General features: G+C 42.7%; 2 protein-coding genes across 4 annotated transcripts in view; both read left to right on the forward strand.

Annotated features, from left to right (window-relative positions):
- Gm20517 (predicted gene 20517) overlaps positions 1-24,595 on the forward strand; it is a 75,155-nt gene that overhangs the window by 21,810 nt on the left and 28,750 nt on the right. For 2 of the 3 annotated variants that reach the window (NR_157367.1, NM_001364933.1), the window contains one exon: positions 16,556-16,902. The exons of the other annotated variant lie outside the window; for it this stretch is intronic. Coding sequence is in view for 1 of the 2 variants with exons in the window: in NM_001364933.1 (NP_001351862.1) it covers positions 16,556-16,585 (30 nt within the window). In the remaining variant the exon portion in view is untranslated. Of the gene's footprint in view, positions 1-16,555; positions 16,903-24,595 lie in introns of those variants that run through there. 3 annotated transcript variants of the gene reach the window in all.
- Positions 1-24,595, forward strand: part of Usp49 (ubiquitin specific peptidase 49) — a 56,050-nt gene that overhangs the window by 2,705 nt on the left and 28,750 nt on the right. Inside the window, exon 2 of the mRNA NM_198421.2 lies at positions 16,556-16,629. The gene's annotated coding sequence lies outside the window, so the exon portion shown is untranslated. The remainder of the gene's footprint in view (positions 1-16,555; positions 16,630-24,595) is intronic.

Below are 24,595 nucleotides of genomic sequence, written 5' to 3' on the forward strand. Positions count from 1 at the left end.
ATCAGATTCCATTACAAATGGCTGTGAGCCACCATGTGGTTGCTGGGAATTGAACTCAGGACCTCTGGAAGAACAGTCAGTGCTCTTAACCACTGAGCCGGGTATGGTCATTTTTATGATGCAGTTGTCTAAAGGTGATCTGTCTGTGTGTCTGAAAATACAAACTACAAGCTCAGTCACAGGAAGGAGCTCTTTTGAGTGGGGCCTTTTGTTTCCATTACACTGCTATTGTGTGCTAACCCTTTCTCTGGGCATGATGCTTCACACTGGCCCCCTCTCCCTTTGCCTTTTCCTTTCCTTCCCTGCTTTCTTTCTCCTCCTCTGTGCTGGTGGTGAACTCCAGAGTATCCCGTGGGCTGGGCAGATATTCTTACCAAGGACAGCACTCTCGGCCCTTAGCACACGTTTCTAGAACTGCAAATGGATGATCTTTTCTGTTTATGGGACACTGGTTTCACTATGCACCCCTGGTTGGCCTGAAACTTACTGTGTTGACTAAGCTGGCTTTGAACTCAGAGACCTGCCTGTCTCTGCTTCCATTCTGTTGGAACTAAAGCAGTGGGTTGCCATTCCTGGCTAAAAATGAATGATCTTTTAATTCAGACACTCTTGCTAAAAAGGAATCCAGTGTTAACGTTTTAGCTGTGTTCACCATATTGTGTTGTGTTGTTTTGAGACAGGGTCTCACTGTATATCTCTAGATAGCCTTGAAACTACTAGATAGAGCAGACTGGTGTGAGCTCCTAGTTATCTGCCTTCTTCTGCTTCTCCTGTACTGGGAGTAAAGGTGAATTCTATGGAGCCTGTCGTAAATCATCTAACTTCTCCCAGCAGTTCTTAAGCAGGACTCTATTGTACTGAAACAAAGGGTTCTTTGAGATGAACTGACTTCCCTATTTCTACAAAGATACGTTTATTTGGTCATAAATAGTCTTTCAGCACAGATACTATTTCTATCAATTATTAACTCAATGATACACTTATTTATTTTATTTTATTTTATTTTATTTTATATTTGGAGCTGGGGATTGTACCCAGTGCTTCATGTACATAAGCTCTATCACCCACAGCCCTGAGCTCCTCAGTCTATGTGTGCCCGTGCACATGTGTGTAGGTGTGTGTGTTTCCTCAGTCACGCCCTACCTCTTATCTGGGACAAGGGCTCTCACTGAATCCTGACTTCACCTTCTACGCTAGGCTGGTTAGCCAGGAAGCTCCAGGAGTCTGCCCTGTTGCCTCCCAGTGCTAGAGTTACAGATGCATGCCAGTTGTCTGGCTTTTCCTGTGATCACTAGGGACCTCAACTGCGAGACCAGTCCTCATAGCTGGGTCTTCTTCCCAATCATTGCATGATCTGTGGTTCTGTTCTGAAACAGCCTCTTTCCTCTTCTCCCTCCTCCTCCTCCACCTTTTCTGTTTCTTTTTTATTGAAGATAGATTTCACATAGCTTAGCTCCGCCTAAAATCTGGAACTGTCTATGTATGTATGGAAAAGGATAACCTTGATTTTTTTTTTTTCTCAGTGTAGCACTGGCTCTTCTGGAGCTTACTCTGTAGACCAGGCTGGCCTTGAACTCATAGATCCCCCTGCCTCTGCCTCCTGAGTGCTGGGATGTAACCCCATCCCTCAGCTGACCTTGAATTCTTAAGTGGTGAGCCTAGGACCTGTGTCACAAGGTGACGACGTCTAATACACATATTGCACAGGATTCTCCTGTGCTTTTACTTATTTTTTATTCTAAAATTGTTTTTTTACAAAACCAACAACCCCAAACCAGCTTTCTAGCACCTTACTGTGTTACAAATTACCTGTCCACTTTTGAAGTTGGAAAAATATTTTTTTACTCAGTTGAAAGTACACTTCAGTTCAGCTATCCATAAGTAAAAATCTGTTCAGAACATTGCTATTTTATTTTCTTCTTTTTTCTCTCTTTATGTAGGCCTGCCTGAAAAATGTACTGAGTAAGTACTCTGCTCTCACCTCGTGCCATGAGTCAGTTTACTCACTGAGATTGGAAACATAGCTTGCAGACTATGGAGGTTCACACCTACAGTCTCAGCACATGGGGGAATGAGGCAGAAGGATTGCCCATAAGTTTAAGACCAGCCTGAGTAAGGTCTAGCCCAACCTGGGCTACTGAGCTGGACTCTCTGCACACTGATAGAAAGCAAAGACTACTGAGACTACTGAGTGCTTAACTTAGCTGAGTGTGTACACTGTGACAGGACCAAAGGGGAGGGGCTTCTGTTGGTGAGGTTTTTTAAGGTGTTTGTTTGTTTGTTTGAAATGGGGTCTTATGTAGCTGAAACTCTTGAATCTCTTGCCTACACCTTCCAAGTGCTGTAAGTATAGGCTGTGTTACTGATTCAGTTTAGGGGTTTTAAAATGATACAGTCAAGGGGTCTGGATTGGGTTCGTTTTTCTCTGCCAGTTTCAGAACTACAAGGCAAGAAAAATGGAATCGCAACAGGGAGCAGCAGAGAAGCCTCGAGTGCTCAAGCACCACAGACAGAATGGACAAGGCATATGCTGGGGGTGAGAAACGCAGGCGACAGGCAGGCACCCAGAGAAGAGGCTCAGACAGCTCAACTGCAGTCTCTGCTCCAGGGCTGCTGTTCCAAAGCCTTCCCTCCCTTAGGCTCTGTCAATTTGAGGACAGACAGGAGGGTTGATTGGCCCCTAACTCTTTTTTTTTTTTTTTTTTTAAAAGATTTATTTATTTATTATTATATGTAAGTACACTGTAGCTGTCTTCAGACACACCAGAAGAGGCTGTCAGATCTCATTACGGATGGTTGTGAGCCACCATGTGGTTGCTGGGATTTGAACTCCGGACCTTCGGAAGAGCAGTCGGGCGCTCTTACCCACTAAGCCATCTCACCAGCCCGGCCCCTAACTCTTGAGTGCTACCTGTAGATCTGACCTTGAACTTGTTGCTCAGAGGCCAGCTGAGGAGACTAAAGCTGCTTGTCTCAGCTCTGGAGGGTGAGGAAGAAGCTGGCCATCTTGGAAATGTGACACCTTTATTACCTAGCTAAGTCCACTCTCCCTGTCTGTCTAATTCCTGGTCTCTCACTACCATGACCCGCAAAACTATATTTTGATGGCTGTAGGTTTTATTAGTTTTTCTTTTTTTTTTTTTTCTGAGACAGGGTTTTTCTGTATAGCCCTGGCTGTCCTGGAACTCACTTTGTAGACCAGGCTGGCCTCGAACTCAGAAATCCGCCTGCCTCTGCTTCCCCAGTGCTGGGATTAGTTTTTCATTCTTGAGGGAAGTTACAGAAATGACGTGAGGAGATTTTTATATGCCTTCATTCAAACTCGCAGCTTGTTTTTATCTAATTTGCTTTATCATTGCTAAGAATGTTTAAACATATAACATAGGAGAAAATTAATATGAACACATTTGTCTTAATAAAGAAAAGGAAAGGGACTGAGCTGGCTCAGTGGTAAAGAGTGCTTACTGATCTTGTTCAGGTTCTGAGTTCAGTTCCCTGCACTCATTCTGAGTGGCTCTACACCACCTGTAATTCCAGCTATGGGGACCTCCGACAGCTCTACTAGTCTCTAAGGGGATCTACACTCATATATACGCACTCACACACAAACACGTACATAAAAATAACATTCCCAGCATGGTGGCACACACCGTAAAAAGCTCAGCCTTCGGGAGGCAGAGGCATGCAGATCTCTGTGAATTCACGTTCCAGGACAGCCAGGGCTACACAGAGAAACCTTGGCTCAAAAACCAAAACTAACTAACTAACTAACTAACTAACTAACTAAATCAGCTCAGTGGTTAAGAGATGCTCTTACAGAGGACCTGGTTGGGGCCTCAGTACCCACATGGCAGTTCATAATCACCTATAACTTCATTTCTAGGGACTCCTATGACTTCATACAGTTTTCAGCATCATGAGGCTTGCATGTGCTACATACATACACATACTTGCATACCTACATACAGGCAAATACACCCATGTACATAAATTAAAATAGGGGTCAGGTGTGATACCCCACTCAGGGGGCAGGGGCAGGAAGATCTCTGTTTGAGGCCAGCCTGGTCTACATAGTAAGTTCTAGGACAGCCAGGGCTACATAGAGAGACCCTGTCTCAAAAATAAACAAATATCTTGGAAAAAAAAATGAAAGGGAATCAGTTTGGTGTACATTTTATTTTAGTCAAAGCCCTTAGGGTAAAGTAATGTCAAGATAGAATTTAGAAGTCAGGGGTATTAGTTCAAAACCTGGAATCTCAGCAATCAGGAGGTTGAGGCAGAAGGATTACCATAAATTCCAGGTCAGCCTGTGCTAGATTGTTTCAGTCCAGCTTGGGCTAAAGTATGACCTTCTCTTAAGAAACCTAAATAAATATTAGGAGGACTTTTTAAGGTTATACAGTGTGCTTGCTTTAGCAGATGCTGGGAAAGATTCTGTCACACATCTGTAAATGACAGATGTGTAGGCCCCTGCTAGTAATAAAAAAATTGTGTTGCATCCTTAGGACATAGTAGCTGCTAATGTTGCACTGTATGAGAAACGGCTGTTAAGCCATTCCATGAAATATTTGAGGTGGTATTTCTATCTTGAAGATCTTTGTGCAGCTTCAAGGAGCTGGAAAAGACTGGCATCCACAGGGTCCTGCTTCTGGAATGTTGACTGGGAGTCATACAAATTGGTCTGCCTTACATTGAGGTGATCTGTGGAAATAATAACATAGCCCACCACCTCCAACCTAAATTTTGAATCTTTTCCATTGTTATCACTTGAGGAAATGAATTGACCCCAATCTCATCTCCAGACAGTCTCCAGTCTAGAACATTAAAGGTGTGAATACAGACAGGCCTGTCTAACTGAAGCCAGAGGGCTGATAGTTGCTTTCTGACTAACGTGAAACACAGAACTTGTGGGCTTCATTTTCTTTTCTACTCTTTAAGCTGTTATCAGAGCTATGAAATATAGCTCCTTGTAAAAACTGATTGTAATAATCAGAAACACTTCCCTTTCATAAGGACAGGAAAATTACAAATTATTTGGGGAGCATTGTTTCTAGTCCTGTGTTATTGTTTCTGAGACATGGACAGTTTTAAAAGACTATAATACCATTCCTTTTCCATTCACATGTTAATAGAAGTCTGGAAAGTAAGGGCTCCTCGGAAATGTTCAGTGTTGTTTTTATCATGTGTCAAGTTGTAAACAGCATTCTGTGACAGGTATTTTTTCTCTTTGTCTTCCTTTGAGCTAATTAGTAATTTACACTCAAGTAGCATCTCTCCCAGCCTCACTGTGAAAATGCTGCTGCCCCATGCTTTCCACTCAGGGGGGTGCTGACAGATGAATGGGGGCAAATGCTACCTAGCACATCAGAAGAGAAGCAGAGTAAAAATTAATTTTTGCATGTTGTGAAAGGCTTTGTGTATGTGTCTCTCTCCCTTTCCATCATGCCCTCCTTAGCTATAGAAATGTTAGGACCTTCTGTAACCCATAGCTACTGCCTGTGGTTCAGTTTGATAGTTTGTGTGCTGTTTTGCACCCCCACCTGTGCTGTGGGATTTGGGGAGGATTAGCGGGGCACCGCATAGTTTAGAGCTCAGGAAACCAGTCTTGACTGCTCCCACTCCAGTAGAATAGCAGGCTTCCAGCATTGTCTTCAGAAGCCTCCAGGTAGTGCTGCTCTTGCTGGGCCAGTGACTGCTCTGTGGTGGGAGGGCAGTGCTGCTGAGGCTGAGTTAGGAAGATGCTTTTATCCGCTGCTTAGCTCCCCAAAGGAAAGGCGGTCCTACCTTTGTATCAGCTTTTTCAAAAGGCAGCTGAGTGATCAAAATATAAATTATAGCTAAGTTTTAACCTGTATCTCACCGAGGTCTGCTCTTTCCTACTTCCTGCTCTCTCTCTCTCTCTTTATTCCGTCTCTGACATAGGGAAGATGTGCAGGGGCATTTGTGTGTGTTCACTAGCACAGCCCTATGGGGGGATGTTAAAGTAGCGAGAACATTTGACTCCGTAATAGCCTGAAGGATTCATTTATCTTGTCAATGTAAATTTTATTTGAAAATTAAAGCAAGGATGGGTAGAGGTTTATTGGTTTATCAGTATTGAGCTAAAATCCTTCTAGAATGGCAGATAAATTATGGTACTTATTTTTATAATGATAGCTACTGATTTATCAGGGTAGTAAGATCACAGTCCCTGTTAGAGCTGATTTGATTCTCCTTGAAAAAAATTGTTACCTGGAGGTAGTCGTGAAGAAAATTGGGTAAGAAAATGTGAATAGCTTATTTCAGTCATTGTTACTATTAGAGTTCTCATCACAGGCATTGAACCTCTGAGGGCGAATTGGCACTTAAGAACAGAGGTCATCTCATTTATGCCGGCCCTTACAAAGTCTGTGGGCCTGAATTAGTATTTTGTTTTTCTAAACCCAATAGCCAGGCATGGTAGAGTAGAATATACCTGCAATCTCAGCATTTGGGAGGTAGAAGCAGAATGAGCTGGAATTCAAAGTAATATTCAACTATAATACCTGAGCATCACAGGATACCAGAGCTGGGTTCCCAGGACCTACATTAAGTGACTCAAAACCATCTCTTAAGTCCAGCTCCAGGGGACCCATTGCCCTCTTTGGCGCCTTCAGACACATAAACTTAGTGCACATAAACCTCCAATGCCCTATACAAAAAGCCTAAAAAGAAAAAGCAGCAGCCTGGAGAGATAGCTCAGTGGTTAAGAACTCTTAGAGCTCTTGTAGAAGATCCAGATTTGGTTCCTAGTGCTAAGATGGCAGTTCAAGACTGTGTCTGTAACTCTGGTTCCAGAGAACCCAACACCTGCACCCATGTAACACATAAGCTTATGCAGGCATGTTTACATGCATATAAGTAAATTAAAAAATAGCTCCTTAAGTCTATTTGTCAGTGTCCTATTGCTGTGAAGAGACACCAGGACCATGGCAACTCTTAGAAGGGAAAGCATTTAATTCTGGGTGCTTACAGTTCCAGAGGTCCCCTATCCTCATGTTAGGGAACATGGCAGCATACAGGCAGACATGATAGGTGAGAGTTCTACATCTAAATCTAAAGGTAGCAGGAAGAAAATGAGAAGTCCAAGCCTACCTTCAATAACACACTTTGTCCAACAAGGCCCGCCTTTTAATCTCTCCCTAACGACCAAGCATTCAAATATATGAGTCTATGGGAGCTATTCCTATTCAAACTACCACATTAAGGAAAAATCCCAGAATGTCTAGGATATCTTTGTGGATAGCAAATGCTAAAATTTACCTTTTTTTTCTTACATTTATTTAGTGGATGTGTGTTGTCTACATGTACCATAGATTGTTCATGGAAGTCAGAAGACAACTTGTGGTAGTTGGTTCTCTCCTTCCTTTATGTAGGTTTCAGGGATCAAAGTCATAGGGGTTGGTGACAAACACCTATCACTGAGCTATGCTGGCTGGCCCCAACATTTACTTTCCTATGTTCGTTACAGCTACCTATATGTTAGTTTTATTGCATGCTCATGTTTAGACACTAATTGTACCTCTGTACTTTATCCATAGGGTAGATCAGATCCATAAGCAACACTACATAAAATGTGATCCATATGTATTGATCAGAGAGGTGTCAGTAAAGAAGAGATCTAATGGCTTGGGGGTGTGGCTCAGCACTTCTCTCACATGGGCAAGGCCTGGCTTCTACTGTCAGAAAGGCACTCAGATGTTCTAAATGTGTGGCAGATAAGTATGCCTCAATGACACGTGGCATGGTATACCCCATTTTGAAATCCCTACGGATCAAGCAATATCAGCCTCCCCAGTTACACTATTAATGTGACTCTTGAATTCATCTTAGTCTGCAGCTATTATTCGCTGTAAAATGTACCCAAGCTTTACATTCAGTAGTTCCAAACATTTACATATAAATAAAGTGAAACATATAATTTACTACCCCTTGACCTGTAAAGGGGTGGTAGACATTTAAAAGTCAGTGCTAGACAGTAGGATGGGGATTTGGGAAAATTGAAAACCTTGCACACCATTGTCAGGAATGGAAACTTCTTGGAGGTAAGTTTGGCAGTGTTCATTAGAATTTCAAATGTGCATATGTCCCTCTCTAGGAACTTGTTCTATATCCATGTACTTGAGATAAAAAGAGAAGTATGAAGTCTGATACAGTGGCTTAACATTGTAGTACCCACTCTCATGAGGGGGAAGCAAGATGGCTGCCACATGTTTAAGATAACCTGGGCTACATAGATAGACCTTGTCTAAAAAGGTCAGAGAAACGGGCAGGGTAACTGGGTTTTTGTTTTTTAACCCTTATGTTCTATCCTAAGAGGATGTGGAGTAGAACTGTCATTTTGCACTGAACTTGGTAATCAGGTTGTGTGTGTGTTTGTGAAGACCAAAGGTCAAACTCAGATGACATCCTACAGGAGCCATCAGCCATCTGTGTTGCTTTTTAAGACTGAGCTTCTCATGGGGACCTAGGGCTGGCCCCAAAAGAGCCCCAGGGATCCTCTTGTCTCCCTTCCTCCCACTGAGATTCCAGGGAGTTACCAGTATTCCTTCCTTTGTGTGTGGGAACTGAGGGCTTGGCATTTGTGCAGTATCCACTTTACTGATGGAGTGAGTCAGGTAGTGTTAGCATGTGGTGATAAGCTCACTAACTGTGGCACCTACATAGTGTCCAATGTCTGCCTGTGAAATCTCTTTAAACAGGGCAAGCTGCTGATGCTTCTGAGCAATTAGAACGAATGGGAGGTGGGGAGGATTCTCCAAAAAGTCATTGTTTTCCCAGTGGACGTGTGAGGGCGAGTGTCTTCCCTGTGGACTGAGGTGTGCAAGTCACTAGAGTTTTAGATTTGCTCTTGTGTTCCAGCCCAGCTTATTTAAAGAACTTTAAGCTGCTCTTCTTCTTCTTCTTCTTCTTCTTCTTCTTCTTCTTCTTCTTCTTCTTCTTCTTCTTCTTCTTCTTCTTCTCCTTCTCCTTCTCCTTCTCCTTCTCCTTCTCCTTCTCCTTCTCCTTCTCCTTCTCCTTCTCCTTCTCCTTCTCCTTCTCCTTCTCCTTCTCCTTCTCCTTCTCCTTCTCCTTCTCCTTCTCCTTCTCCTTCTCCTTCTCCTTCTCCTCCTCCTCCTCCTCCTCCTCCTCCTCCTCCTCCTCCTCCTCCTCCTCCTTCTCCTCCTCCTTCTCCTTCTTCTTCTTCATCATCATCTTCATTTCTGGGTTTGGGCTTTGTTTTTGTTTTTGTTTTGGAGATAAGGTCTCAGGTAGCCCAGGCTCCCTTGAACTTACTATGCATCTAGGACTGGTCTTGATTTCTTGATCTGTCGCAGCCTCCCAAGTGTTGGTGGTCAAAGTATGAGCCACCACATTTGGCTCTCAAAATATATTTCTGTTTCATGAAAGGAAAAAAAAAAAAAAAAAGCCCTGAAGGGTTAGGGCTACAGCTTAGTGGGATGTAGCACTTGTCCCGCATGTATCAGGCTCTAGGCTTGATCGCCTAGATCAAGAATGATGAGCTCTGAGGCTGGAGAGATGGCTCAGTGGTTACGGAGCTCACACTACTCTGCTAGAAGACCTGGGTTCAGTCCCTCACACCCGTGTGACAACTCGCAACTAGCTGTAACTTAAGTTCTAGGTTATCTGATACCCTTTTCTGACTTCCTTGGACACACATGTAGTCTGTATACATACATGCAAACAGAATACTCATACATACAAATAAAATTTTTAAAGGTTTATTTATTTATACAAGTACACTGTAGCTGTCACCAGATAACACCAGTAGAGGGCATCAGATCCCATTACAGATGGTTGTGAGCCACCAGGTGGTTGCTGGGAAATGAACTCCAGGACCTCTGAAGAGCAGTCAGTGCTCTTAACCAGCTGAGCCATCTCTCCAGCCCCAAAAACATACTTTTTAAATTAAAAATAAGAAAAAAGTTCTATTTAAACTTAACTCTTGACATGTAAGAGGAACTTAGAAGGTTTTATTGCATAAATCAATATATGTGTAAGTTCAAAGTGGTATTGTTTTAAGTTTTAGGAGGCTTGTTTTGGTTATTGAGATGGAGTTTCACTATGTAGCCCCAGCTGTCTTGGAGCTCATATATAGACCAGGTTGGCCTGGTCAAACTCACAGAAATCCAGCTGTCTCTGCCTCCCCAGTGCTGGGACTAAAGGTGTGTGCCACCACACTCTGCCCTTTAAGACCCAGCTGGCCCTCTTAAGAGTGTTTTTTGTTTGTTTGTTTGTTTTTTGTTTTTCTTTTCCAGACAGGGTTTCTCTGTGTAGCCCTGGCTGTCCTGGAATTCACTCTGTAGATCAGGCTGACCTCGAACTCAGAAATCCGCCTGCTGGGATTAAAGGCATGCCTGGCGAGTGTTTTTGTTGTTTTGTTTTGTTTTTGTTTTTAATGAGGTGTGTGTATGTTTGTGTGTAGGTTGGAGGATAATTGTGTGTGGCTTGGTTCTCTTTTACCGATGTATTATAGAGACCAAAATCATCAGGCTTGGGGACAAGTACTTTTACACTCCTTGGTTTGGATACTCTTACTCCAGTGGCCAAAAGCTGTGTGTTCATCTTTCTCATATCCCTTCCCTACAGAATTTTTTCTAATGTGTCTTATATAAGCTCTTAGTTCTAGCTGCATCTTTGTAAACTATTTAGTACTGGGAGGTGTTTATCTTCAGTCACAGAATATCTGGCTCCACTCTGCTCTCGTAGAATTTGGCTTTAGAGTCTCCAGGAAATGCCATCTAGCTCTGGTTTTTACTTGGTTTACTATTTGAAGATCTATTTATGCTGGATGCAGACTTAGCTAATTGATCTTAACTGTGGCATAGTATTCCATGGTGTACATAGATCCCCATAGCAATGGGTACCTAGGCTACTGTAAACAGTAGTACCAGTAGCAACCTTGCAGTGCACAATAGCAGCATATTTTAGAATTTCTGGGATACAGGCCCAGGATCGCCATGATGGCATAGGAGCTGTTAAGAGCTAAGTAGATCTATCACACTGCACCCCACAAGCATGGCATTTCTGCAACTGCTCCCGTGCTTACATTGCTACCTTTTGCCATTGTGTAACAATGTCAGTGTAACTTGGGGAAGGCACTAATGAGCTGGAGCATTTCTGCCTGTTTCGGTTAACTGCTTCTCCTCTGTGAATTGCCTCTGTATACTCTGTTTCCTATAGAAACTAGAAATTATATGATTATAATAGTCTATAAACCTAATATCTGCACACTCCCTGGATGGTTTTAAGCCATAAGAGTATCACCTGAGTATCGTCTGTTAACTCTGTCTGAGTTGTTCTCTATTGAATACAAATGAACTTCATGAGTCAAACCCATCACTTATAGCCTTAATAGGTTTTCCTTATAGCGCTCCTTGGACTTAGCACTCCCAGGTCGCTCCTGGATGTCTTCCTTTTAGCATTATGGAATTGGTTTTCCTGGTACGTTTCATGTATGTGGAGCCCTTCCTGCCTTTCCTCATTCCTTTCCTTCATCTCCATCCTCCCTCCCTTATCTTTCCTGTGCTAGGGACCAAGTCTAGGACCTTGGACATGATGCTAAGCTAGCTCTCTGCAACTGAAATAGTCTTAACCCCCTGTTGTCATTTTGACATTGTTGTAACTTTTAGGTAATTTAGCAAGAACTGGAACCTTTTCTTTCTTTCTTTTTTCTTTTAAGATTTATGTATTTAAAAAATATTTGTTTATGTATTTTATGTATATGAAGGTTTTGTCTGCATGTATACCATAGCTGCTGAGCCATCTCTCCAGACCTTTTATTTATTTATTTTTATAAAGTGTCTCCACGCATGAGCATGAAAGACTAAACATAATTGGTTTTTTTCTTTTCTTTGTTTCTTTTCTTTTTAGTGTTTTGTTTGTTTGTGAGAAACAAGGTTTCTCTGTACAGCCCTGACTGTCTAGAACACCTCACCCCTGCCTTTTGTCATTCCTGTGCTGACCTTGGTATGTCTAAACCCAGAGTCTCTGGTTATCTTCCTGGAGCATAAACCTCCCGCCTCTGTCAGTGGCTACTAGGCGTCAGAGTAGAAATCTAGGGGTAGACGTTTCTACCATCCTTCAGTTCTGCCTGCTGTCCTCCTTCTCATTGGTAATCCAAGTTCTTCTCGTGTGTTAGCTCCATCCACTTTGCTTTTCAGTCTTTGTCATTTTACCTTTTTTTTTTTTTTTTAAAGACAGCTCATGTTGCAGCCCTGGTTGATTAAGAACTTGACTATAGACCAGGCCAGACTAAAACTCACAGATATCCCTGTCTCTTTCTCCATGGTACAGAGTTGACACAGCTTACCAGCGTTTACTTTTCTATCCAGGGCTACAACAGAGTCTCAAGTGTTCCTTTCTGTAACTGGGTAATATTCTCTGAAATAGCCTCTACCTACCTCTCTGTGGTGCTAGGATTAGAACTAGGGCCTCAGGCATGCTAGGCCAGGGATCTACTACTGAACAATCCATCTGTTGCTTATGTCACCAAATGGTCTCTACATTTACTATTTTGTGAAATTTAAGTCCTATTTTTCTTCCTCATTGGGGTATAGTTCTATCTTGGTGAATTTATTTATTTATTTATTTATTTATTTATTTATTTCAAGGCAGGGTTTCTCTATGTAGCCCTTGCTGACCTAGAACTTACTCTGTAGACTAGGCTAGCCTCAGACTCAAGAGATTTGCCTGCCTCGGACTCCTGAGTGCTGGGATTAAAGGCATGTGTCACCATTACCTGGTTTATTTTGGTAAATTTTAAAACTGAGAAAATCTTTGCTTTATATTTAAAGATTTTTTTTCTTTTGGTTTTCTGTAGCTCAGGGTGGCTCTAGAAGGATGTAGTCAGGGCTGACCATGAAGTAAAAGCATTTCTCCTGGCCCAGCCTCCTGAGTACTGAGCCACCACACTGGGATCCATGTTTAGATTTTAAAGAGCTTAAATGAAGCATTAAAAGGGCTTTTCTACTACTACTCTTCCCTGCTTGGTCGGTTCTAAAAGTGCTTTGTGAAAAGGGATAGGTTCCTAGTTCAGTAATTGCAAACCATAGACACAAGACTGTAAACTGTGTTCCTTGGTTCCTGGAATGCTCCAGTAACGCACTTGGCCCTGGGTGCTTCTCTTTCCTTGGCCGTGTGTGGGCTAGTTGTTTACTGAGTCCGACCCTGTGTTGTTCTGTAAAACACCACTAACACCCTATCTCATTTTGAGGCCTGATAGGACAAATGTGTTTGAAACACCTCAGCACAGGGATGTTTTGTAGGAGTGCAGTTTAGTTTTTTAGTGTGTGTGTGTGTGTGTGTGTGTGTGTCTGTCTGTCTGTCTGTCTGTCTGTCTGTCTAGGTAGGGCTATGTGAATGTAATGCTCACAGCTTCCAGAAGAGGGCCCCCTGGTGCTAGAGTTATCAGTACTTGTGAGTCTGTCTGTCTGTCTGTCTGTCTAGGTAGGACTATGTGAATGTAATGCCCACAGCCTCCAGAAGAGGGCCCCCTGGTGCTAGAGTTATCAGTACTTGTGGCTACCACAAAGTGGCTACCTGACAGTAAGAACCAAACCTGAGTCCTCTGCAAGAACAGCCTTTGCTCAGAACCACAGGGTCATCTCTAGCCCATCGCCTAGTCTGTCTGTCTTCCTTCTTTAAACTTTTTTTTTTTTTTTTTTTTTTTTTTTTTTTTGGTTTTTCGAGACAGGGTTTCTCTGTATAGCCCTGGCTGTCCTGGACCTCACTTTGTAGACCAGGCTGGCCTTGAACTCAGAAATCCGCCTGCCTCTGCCTCCCGAGTGCTGGGATTAAAGGCGTGCGCCACCACGCCCGGCTTCTTTAAACTTTTAAAAATTACTTACTTTTTTTTTTTATTTATGGGGGGAGGGTAGTACCCTTGGAAACCAGGAGCTGAACTTACAGGTAGTTGTGAGCCTCCTGACATAGATACGCAGGTCCTTTGGAAGAGCCTGTGTGCTCTTAACTGTTGAGCCATTTTCCATCCCATTTTCTAGTATTTCTAAGGAGTCCTTGCTGACAGAATTACTGTTTGAATTTACTGTGTGACTGTATGTTAGAAGGTTAGACTCTTCCAGTTAATAGCATGTATTATATGTAGAAGCATAAAAGGTAGGCTGAGAATTCCAAAGTGATGAAATGGGAGCTCTGGTGCATGGTAGGTCATGGCCGTGCCTGCCTCTGCTGCTGTTGCTGCTCAGTGTAGGTGGGCTTTGGGATTGCTTTGAGAACAGGAGGATCACACTAAGCCAGTATGCTTAGCTTATTTTATTTTATTTTATTTTATTTTATTTTTTAGGAATTCTCAGTCTAGAATTCTCATCTAATTATATCCTTTAGTCCCTACGAAGCTTGGTGGTTAAAACTAGGAATTATTTAAGTAAAATAAAGAACCAAATGCCAAACATATTTCAGAATTCTTTGAATTCTGCCTGGATGACATGGTTCTCTGATCCCAGCTTGCTCAGAGCTCCTGGAATGTTTAAATACCAGAGTCTCCTCTCACCAGAATGATATCTCCCATGTACTTATTTGTAATGTATGCACACACATTTTCTTATTGATTTGGGCAGCATCTTTGGTACAGCTGATGTTATAGGGGAGGAAGTTTAGGGGTCTCAAGTCAGAGGTGAGTTGTCCAGGGTCTCCCAGCTCATACGTGGATAACCTGGGCCATACACCCAAGCTCCCTGGTTCTAAATCTAAGGTTTTTCCACTTCCATGATCTGTGCCAACCCTTATAAATGAGCAGATCTTTCTAGTGTCTTGTTGGATATAATGGAATACAGGGTCACATCTCATTTGAGATTTGTGGTACTGGGATTTGAACTGAGGGCCTTGAGCTAGGCAAGCACTTTATCCCTGAGCTGCAATCTCAGTTTCTCTGGTGAAAAGTTAAGGTTGTGGGCTGGGGATACAATGTTATTGGTAGAGTGCTTGCCTGATGGGGGAAGCCCTGCATTTGATTCTATACGAAGCACCACAGAGCAGGCTGGCCTCCAACTCAGCCTCTAAAACACTGGGATCAGAAGCCTCCACACCCAGCATGGTCTTCTGACTAAGAGCAAATACAGTATGGTAAACATAAATTCCACATGCTTACATATCTTACAGTTATTGAGTGTAGAGGTGATTTATGTAGTTAGCTGGGGAGAGGGGACATCTAAAATTAAATTAAAATTACTTGGTTTTAACTGTAGCTTTAAGGGATTTTACTTTTACTTTGGAAGTAAAAGTGTTTGGGTGAGAGAGAGAGATACTGTTTGAATTTGAGGCTCCATCCATACAGTGTCAATGTAGTGTGTCTCAGACCTGCAGCCTATAATATATAGTGAATTAAGCTCTTCCTATAAAGCTTTTGTGAGTGTCTCAGTCCTGCAACTCTTCTGCCTTGTGGGCCCAGACTTTTCTTGCCCTCTAGTACTGATTTGCGCCAAGTGCACTCAGATGTGAACCTTGGTGTGTCTGATTTTTAGAAAGGCTCTATTCACACACGGCATTGTGGATTTGTATACCTACCTAAAGAAAGGGAGCAAAATAGAGGTGGAAAGAGCCTAGCTTTGCATTAATGCAGACAACTTTCGGCTGCCCTTGGCCTGAGCACTTCATCCCCACCCAATCCCAGCTCTGCCCTATTGTAGGGCTCTTCTTTTCTTCTCTGTCCTCTCAACATTCTTCTCCCAGTCCCTTTTAGCAGTAAAACAACAACTTCTTCCCCCTGTAGAATGCAGAGCAATTTCCCTTTCCCGACAACCATTCTGAGATCTTGACAGCCATTCTTCAAGGAACGCCCACTCCAAGGAGACTAGACCTTAGAGGTGGGGCCCCATATCAAGGGTGCATACTATCAAAAGGAAAGTTTCCCTCAAGAGGAATTCTTGTATTCACCAGGAGGCTGATAAAACAGAGAATTTGCCATCCTGTTACGTAGGACCTAACACACCAATCAAATTTTATTAAATCCCAAATATTAAAGTGTCAGAAATCTAAAAACTGATTATATGTGTAATCTATTAAACTATAAATTCTATCTTTGCTTAATATAATACCTTTGTGTATCAAATATGTTACTTTTAAAGATACTTGCTGCTTCGATATAGGTAAAAAAAAAACTAAACCCAGTTAATACAAAGGAGCCATCTCTCACCCTCTCCAAACCATCACATGCTTGTGCATAACTAAGTTTAGCTTTTGCTACTAGAGTGATTTGTTAGCATGGTTTTTCAGTTCTGACTGTTTCACATTATATACAAAGACAGTGTGTGATCTTAATAGAAATGCTTTTTTTTCCCAGAAGAAAACCTTTAATGCTTGCATTTATGGCCCATTTTCCTGGTAAATGACTGAATCCTTGGCTGCTCTTAGCTGAAAAATGGGTCATATTGTTTCCCATGTTTTGAAAGTTGAAAAGTTGTAGGAGTTTCACTGTTGTTGTAATATACTAATACTTTTCTGATTCTATACATTTTATAAAAATTGCTTTTTTCTTGCTGTGTATCAGCCCTTGCTCACAGATTGTTTCCCCTTGTAGGTAACAGAGAAGAGGAAACCCAGCCAGTGATAATGTGAGAATATGGAAGGCGATGGGAGCAGCTTGTTTAATGGGTAAAGAAGAACCTTACTGTGGGAAACCTTATTAATCCTGTCAGGGGAGGGAGTAGCCATGACCAGTGTCTCAGTGATGTTCTGAACTTTCGGTAAAGTCTTGGGTAGCTTGAAGTTTATTGATGGAGAGACTGTGCTTGCCATCGCCTGTCAAGAATGATTAGCCACCCCCTATTCTCTGAACACTGCCAGCTGCTGTGATAAAGGCTCACCATGGAGGTCTTGTTCACTTTAGCACTGTGGTATTCAAATAAAATTTCAAAAGTCCATAAATGTTTATTGTCCAGAACTCAAATATTGTAGCTAGCCCAAACTCTTCATGAGTTCTAGGTCCCTGTCAGGGTTTAGACGTTTATGTGGCATTTATGTGGGCAGCCTTCTTTGTCAAGGGCAGTGGTTCTCAACCTTCCTAATCCTCATGGTGTGGTGATCCCCAACAACAACATTATTTTCATTGCTACTTCATAACTGTGATTTTGCTACTGTCATGAATTGTAATGTGAATATCTGTGTTTTCTATTGGTTGTCCCCTAGGTTGAGAGCCGCTGGTCTAATGGTTGAAACTCTGAGCTTCAATGCAGGCCTACTTTGGGCCAGTTGGTTTCAGTGGCAGTGCACAGTGATGGTTTCCTTTCTCTCTTCTCATTCTCCATGCCCATTATTGTTTGAGAATCTTTCCTAAACACATTAACCGTGTCTTACAGGGGTTCCAGGAAGTGCTCAGACTTTCAGGGGTTGATGGGGTTGGCATTATTCTAATAGCAATATTGGAACATTGTTTTGTCTTCCATCCATATTCATTCCTGGGCAAGCAGTGTTTTTTCACAAGGCTCCTAACTATGAAACTGACTGGATGCGGAAGTAGATAGAAGAACCTGTCTCTTCCATAATTAATCTTGGACATTAAAAAGATTTGTAGAAAAAGTAGAGGCTACTCTTCAGTGCTGTAAGCCCAGTGTGGGCAGGAGGCAGGAGCCGTGTTCCTTGTGTGGTGTGTTCCTAGCTTCGGAAAGCACTTCCAGATGGTTTTTATTTTATGAACTTATCTGAGCATCTACTATGCTGCAGCCTTATATGTTATTATGTGGTAGGGGCTGGAAACAAGAAAAAACCTTGCTAGAGCCCATGTCATTTCCAGCCTTTGAGTTTGTTGCCCCAGGCATAGCCCCCTTCCCAGAGGAATCTGAGTTAACTGTGTGTGTGTGTGTGTATGCGCATGCGCATGTGCATGTGTGCGGGCTCGTGCAGTGTCTCATTATGTGTCCTAGACTAGCCTTGAGCTCCTAATCCTCTGTAGTGTATACTACTGTGCCTGGCCATCACTGTGAATTTGTGACTCTCATTTCCCGGTGCTTGGAGGATAGTGTGGCTTGACATTTTGTGATTTTTTAAAAATTCTTTTTAAAGGACAACAAATGACTTTGAAAGTTTAGTATTCTAATGGACATGCCACTCTCTCACCCCTGAGTACAGCAATAGAGATGAGTCTGCCAAGAATTTCTCTATCTGATTGGATCTCATTTGTTTTCAAAATTAGGGCCAGTTTTGCCAAGATGTTTAAAGGAAATAAAATACCAGTTAGTTTTCAACTTATTCTACTGCTTTTTATTATTTGAAGAAAAATGTACTTGCATATATGAGATTTTCTTTGCATGGTGAGTTGCTCCCAAGACCCTGTAATTTCCTTAAGAGACTTTTATATAGAAAGAGATTACTTGGTTCATTAGATTGGGTCACTTACTAATCATTTGAAGGTTAACTAATGCAGCCATCAGACTCCTCCTGCTCATCAGCTACGTGTCTAGCTGGTATTCCCCAGCTCCAGCCATTTCTAAGCACAGACAGTCGAGAATATCATTTGAATACTAATGGGAAAAGAAGCTGACATTCAAAATGGGAATGACTATAGACTTTAGTGGTCATTTTAACCTTAAAATCACTTTAACAGTTGCTTTTTTTTTTTAACCTGACATTTGGCCTCCCTTTCTTTGATTTTTGAGATGCTTTTTAATTAGAGAACTCAAATGGCTACTTGTCCACTCCTAAATGCTCCCCGTCAGCTGACTCACTCTTAGCTGTGCTTATAGTTCTAAGAACTGGAATGCCCAGCTGACTTCTGCTTAAACAGACATAGTCACACCAGGCATGATGGTGCACGCCCTTAATCTCAGCACTTGGGAGGCAGAAGCAGAGGCAGAGGCAGGTGGATTTCTGTGACTTCAGAGCCAGGCTTATATACAAAGTGAGTTCTGGACATCCAGAGCTGTTAAACAGGGAAACTGTCTTAGAAAAGCAGAGGTGGGGGGAGATGGAGAGAGAGAGAGAGAGAGAGAGAGAGAGAGAGAGAGAGAGAGAGAGAGAGAGAGACTTGAGTACTCAAAGCTCAGCACTCAGGAGCAGGGATTTGAGAGAGATCTCTGTCCTGGTTGGGTATTTTGTCAGTTTGACACAAGCTACAGTTTTCTGGGAAAAGATATCTATTCCTCTGATTTACATCTGATTTTGACATAAATAAGGTTTTAAGAGAATGGCAGGGGGCTGGAGAGGTGGCTCAGTAGCAGAGTTCTTGTTTAGTATACAGGGTCAGTGGTTAATCTTCGCACAATAAAGGGATGGAGGGAGACAAAGAAAACATGGAGGGGACAGAGGAGAGGGAGAGTGAAAATGAAAGAGAAAGAACATATGTGAGTGAATTTTATCCCTTGATGCTGACTGGTGTTCAGTCAGGTGAACCAGTGCTGGAAACAGTATACAAGTATTGAATTAAGGGGAGACGGAATTGCTTTATTAGTTTATTTTGTTTTGTTTTTGTTTTTATTTTTTATTTTTTACACTCCATATTTTATCCCCACCCCCCCACCCCACCCCACCCCACCCCGTCCCTCCCAGGTCCCTTCCTTCCTCTGCTCTTGTGATTGCTTTCTTCCAGAATACTCAAGATACCGTCCACAGAACTCAAAAAGGTCCACAAGCTGAGGTGCCCACGTGAGGATGCCTCAGTTTCACTTGGGAGGGAGAAGAAAGCAATCACCAGTGCGGTTTTTGTTTTTTTAGATAGAGTCTCTATTGTGTAGCTCTGGCTGTTCTGGACAGAGATATATAGAAAGGGCTGAGCTCAGACTCACCGGAGATCCACCTGCCTCTGCTAGGGTTAAAGGCTGGGGTTAGCATACTAAGTAGAAGTGGGAATTTTAATAGGTGTGAATTTTTTGCTTGGGTGAAGATGAACATGTCTTTGACATTTGTCTGAATATCTTATAATTACATCATATGCTACATGTTCTAGAGAACAATCCTATAGTTATATCATCTGCTACATGTTCTAGAGAATGGATTTCAGTTGTCACAAGGTTTACTGCTATGCCACTGGTCATCTTATTTTTATTAATTAATTTTGAGATAGAGTTTCTCTGTGTAGCCCTGGCTGTCCTAGAACTCGCTTCTCTTCTGACACTTTCAGAACCAGAAGCTGTATGGGCAGCAAGATGGCTCAGCAAGTATGAGTGCTTGCTGCAAAGCCTAACAACCTGAGTCTGATGACCCAGAACCCACACTGGGGAAGGAGAACTGACTCCTTCAAGCTGTCCTCTGACTTCTACATGTTGTAGCACACACATACACACACACACACACACACACACACACACACTCACTCACTCTAGAGGTGTCAGCCTAAAGCTCTCTGGCATGCCTGGTTCATGACTGAGCCTGGTGCAGTTCCGGGTTTGACTGCCTTGAGAGCACACCAGGGACTTGGCTTGCTGGAACTATAAACCTGCTCTCTGGAAGCCCTCAAGCAGCTGCTCTGTCCCTTCTGAGCAGATCTGTGAGAGCTGCGCTCGCTCCCTCCCTCCCTCCATGTGAGCCGCTGTGCAGTGTGCTCACTTGCTCTTTCCTACACTAGAACCCTACAGGAGCAATTAAAAAGAATTCTCAAAGACAATAATATAGTAGGGCTGGAGAGAGCTCAGTACTTACTGCTCTTGCAGAGAAGCCGGCCTCAATTCCCAGCACCCATTCGGTGGCTTACAACCATCTGTAACTTCAGTTCCACTGGATTCAACAGGTACATAACATGCATGCAGGCAAAACATCCATACATATAAATTAAATTTAAAGAAAATCTTTTTTTTTAAAAATGAAAGCAATATAATAAAAAAATTGAAAACTCTAATGGGTGGGAGGTACTTTTTTTTTAGTGGTGCAGTCAAATAAATTCCCTTCACCCTGCAAACAACCCTAATGAAACTCTGAGTCACCACAAAAGTAAAAGGAAATGGAGCAGGAAATGGGGCTGGTTAGTTGGGTAAATACCTGTGGACACCTATCCTCTTAGTAATAAGACTAAGTTAAAGAATGCAGATGTAGAGAGTCACATCTGATCCTTTGCAAGTAATGACAGTCACTGACCAGCAGTTGCTGTGCAGCCAACAGATCCTCACCAGCTATACATCCCAGCCTAAGACTTACAGCCACTGGCCTCACATTGCCCACTTGGCACAGCTTGCCCCTGCCATCTTGTTCAGAAAGAAAGTAGCCCCCCCACCCCACCCCCAAGCCGGGCGTGGTGGCGCACGCCTTTAATCCCAGCACTCGGGAGGCAGAGGCAGGTGGATTTCGGAGTTCGAGGCCAGCCTGGTCTATAAAGTGAGTTCCAGGACAGCCAGGGCTATACAGAGAAACCCTGACGAGAAAAAAACAAAAAACAAAACAAAACATAAAAAAAGAAAGTAGGCCCCCTACGTGAATCTGCTCCTGTGATTCTGTCCCCAGCAGAGCTATGCTTTTTGAAGTTACATTTCAGTGTGTCTTCAAAGTCTTTCTTGGGCAAACTCTGCTTGATTTTCCCCTGTTCACCCAGCAGCTACTCGGCCATGTGAAGCAGAGACTTTCAGAAAGGGCATGAAAATGGCTGCCAACATGTCTGAGCTCAGTACTGCAGGTCCTCAAAGCCTCCGGTTGTGCAAGCAGACAGTTAAAGCCATACCTCAATGGCATGGTAGGTTGTGTGGAACTAAGTGGTTGGGCTTCATTTGACGAGAACTAGCCACAACCCAGAGTAATCATTTTCCCAGACATACTTTGTCTGTTACCTGTATCATTTGACCAGAAACGAGGGGAGTTTGTGTCTGCCCAAAGGACCTTACAGGAGCCAGGTAGGCTAGGTTTGTTCACAGTGACTTCTGATCTGAAGGGAGGCCTAGTATCAGTTGATAAAACAACTTTTCTGAGCTCTGTTGGTGCCAGGAATTGCTTGAAGCATCTCTTACCTGTTAACTCATTAAATAGTGCAGTGATTCCATGTACACTCACAGAACGGTTCTGCTTCCTGGGGAAACTGAGGTCTGAAGACACCACTTGTCAGTCACACAAAGCTAACAGGAAAGACTGATTCCCGAGCCAGCTAGCTTGGCTTGACCTAATGGCTGTACTGGTGCCTGTTAGTGACTGCTAAAATCTTCTCCATTAATATTTTATTGTTGTACGAACATAAACAAATTTTTTAAAGTAATTTTAGTGAGGAAGTAATTGTATACAAAAGAAAAGCTTGCATGGGAGGCTCTCAGGGCTCTCCAAGCTTGCTGCTGCTGCTGCTGCTGCTGCTGCTGCCGCCGCCACCGCCTTTTTTTTTCTTTTTTTCTTTTCAAGACAGGACTTCACTATAACTCTGAGTGTCCTGGAACTTGCTATATAAAACAGGCTAGCCTCGAAACCTGTCTGCCTCTGCCTCCTGAGTGCTGGAGTGAGAAGTATGAATTACCTCGCCCAGCTTTTTTTTTTTTTCCATTTATTTTGCAATTTGTGGGTGTGTACGTATATGGATTCGTGAGGTCAGAGGGCAACAGCAGGAGTTGAGGATCTCCTCCTGTCACGTGACTCCCAGGGGTTGAACTCAGGTGTTTCAGTTTGTCAGCAAGCCTTTACCCCTGAGCCATCTCATGAGCCTGGCTTTGTTATTCTTTTGAGTCAAGAAGCAACTGTATATTTAGCATAATAAAAATGTGAGCTATGATAATAAATATACCTGTTTATCCACACATAAAACAAGATAATAGTAGTTCTCTATTCCAGCAGCCACATCCATGTCAAAGTGCTAACAAGTCTGTCTGTCCACCAGGACTGTTCTCAGCTGCTTTGACCTGTGGTTTGAGGGGTCTGTCAAGTACATGCACACTCTGTTGTGTGTGCTCGTGCACATGCCCGCACACACAAAAACACACAAAAACACACGCACCCTAAACTGTAATCTACTCTCTTCACCATGAAAACAAATATAATGAGATCTGACGCATGCCCTCTTCTTGTGTGTCTGAAGACAGCTACAGTGTTCTTACATATAATAAATAAATAAATCTTTAAAAAAAATGGTGGAAATAAAAATCTCTTTCTTAAAGAACCGGTATTTCCCAAGAGCAGACCTGATAGGATTCACTCTGGTCAGTTAAATTATTATTCTGAAGACTAGTGGTTAGTTCATTATTCATCTGTATTTGTGTGATCGGACGCCATTGGAGTTAGGATGAATAACTTTGGACCAAATGACCTCTGTCTGAAGTGATAGCATGATCCTATCCATTCAGCTTTTCACTTTTTAGATTAAGTAAACTCAGAGGTCTCAGGCAAGTGTGCATGCATATGTGAGTGCCAGGGGAGTCTCTTCAGCCCCTCTCTGCTGTCTGCCTTGGTTTTGAACAAGCATGGTGCTCACTGAGCAGGCTGTCTGACTGTGAGCCTTAGGGGTCCTCTTGTCTCCTCCTCTGAAGTGCTGGGACTACAAGCGCATCTGGGGATCCAACGCGGGTCTGTGTGCTTGTACAAAAGCACTCTGCTGCCTGAGGCATCTTCCCCAGCCAGGGCACAGGGTTTATTTGTGTAGTTTAAAACATTTTGTTCTCTTCAGAGATCTGCCCTTGAATTTACAAAGATAATCTGCCTCTGCCTGTGCTGGGACTAAAGGCACATGTGTGCCACCATGCCTAGCTTAGAGTCCTCTCTTATAAATATTTCATTGTTTATAATTCATGCATCAGTATTTTGTTGGCTTTTACTTCTTGGCGGTAAAGCAATACATTCTACTACTGTGGACATTGCTGCAAATATATTTCTGAGACTCCTGCTTTAAAATTCTTGAACTCGACTGGGGAGATGGCTCAGTAGTTAAGAAAGAGCCCTTTCTACTCTTCTAGAGGACCAAGTTCAGTCCCTAGCACACATACTTGGCGAGGGGGTGCTCACAATTGCCTGAAACTTCATTTACAAAGAGTCCTTACCCTCTTCTGGCCTCTGGGCACCTACACATACATGGCAGAGACACAGACACATAACATGAAGATAGAAATAAAAATAATAAAAATTTCAAAACAGAAATGTTTAAAAATTGCTTGAGGGCCTGAAAATACACATAGGATACACATGCATAAATGCAGGTTTTCATACATGTAACACACACGTAACACACACACATAATTTTTTTTTTTTTTTTGGTTTTTTGGTTTTTCGAGACAGGGTTTCTCTGTGTAGCCCTGGCTGTCCTGGAACTCACTTTGTAGACCAGGCTGGCCTCGAACTCAGAAATCCGCCTGCCTCTGCCTCCCGAGTGCTGGGATTAAAGGCGTATGCCACAACCGGAGGAGAAGTGACTCTCACAAGTTGTCATCTGACCTCCACATGATTGCTATGGCACACATGCATGCCAGCACAAACACACACATAAGCACAAGCACACACACAAATAAGTGAAACTGGGCGTGGCGGTGGTTGTCTGTAGCCCCGACACTCATTAGGCAAGAGACATGGTCCCCAGAACCCGATGGCCAGCCAGCATAGCCAACCAATAAACTCCAGGCTTACTGAGACACCTTGACTCAAAAATAAGATGTATGAACAATAGAGGAATATACCTGATGTTACTTGTGCACATGGGCACATACAAAGTTTTAAAAAACTCTTTGGCTTCCTTGATTTT

Source organism: Mus musculus, chromosome 17 (assembly GCF_000001635.26).
Source record: "Mus musculus strain C57BL/6J chromosome 17, GRCm38.p6 C57BL/6J".
Classification (NCBI taxonomy): Eukaryota; Metazoa; Chordata; class Mammalia; order Rodentia; family Muridae; genus Mus; species Mus musculus.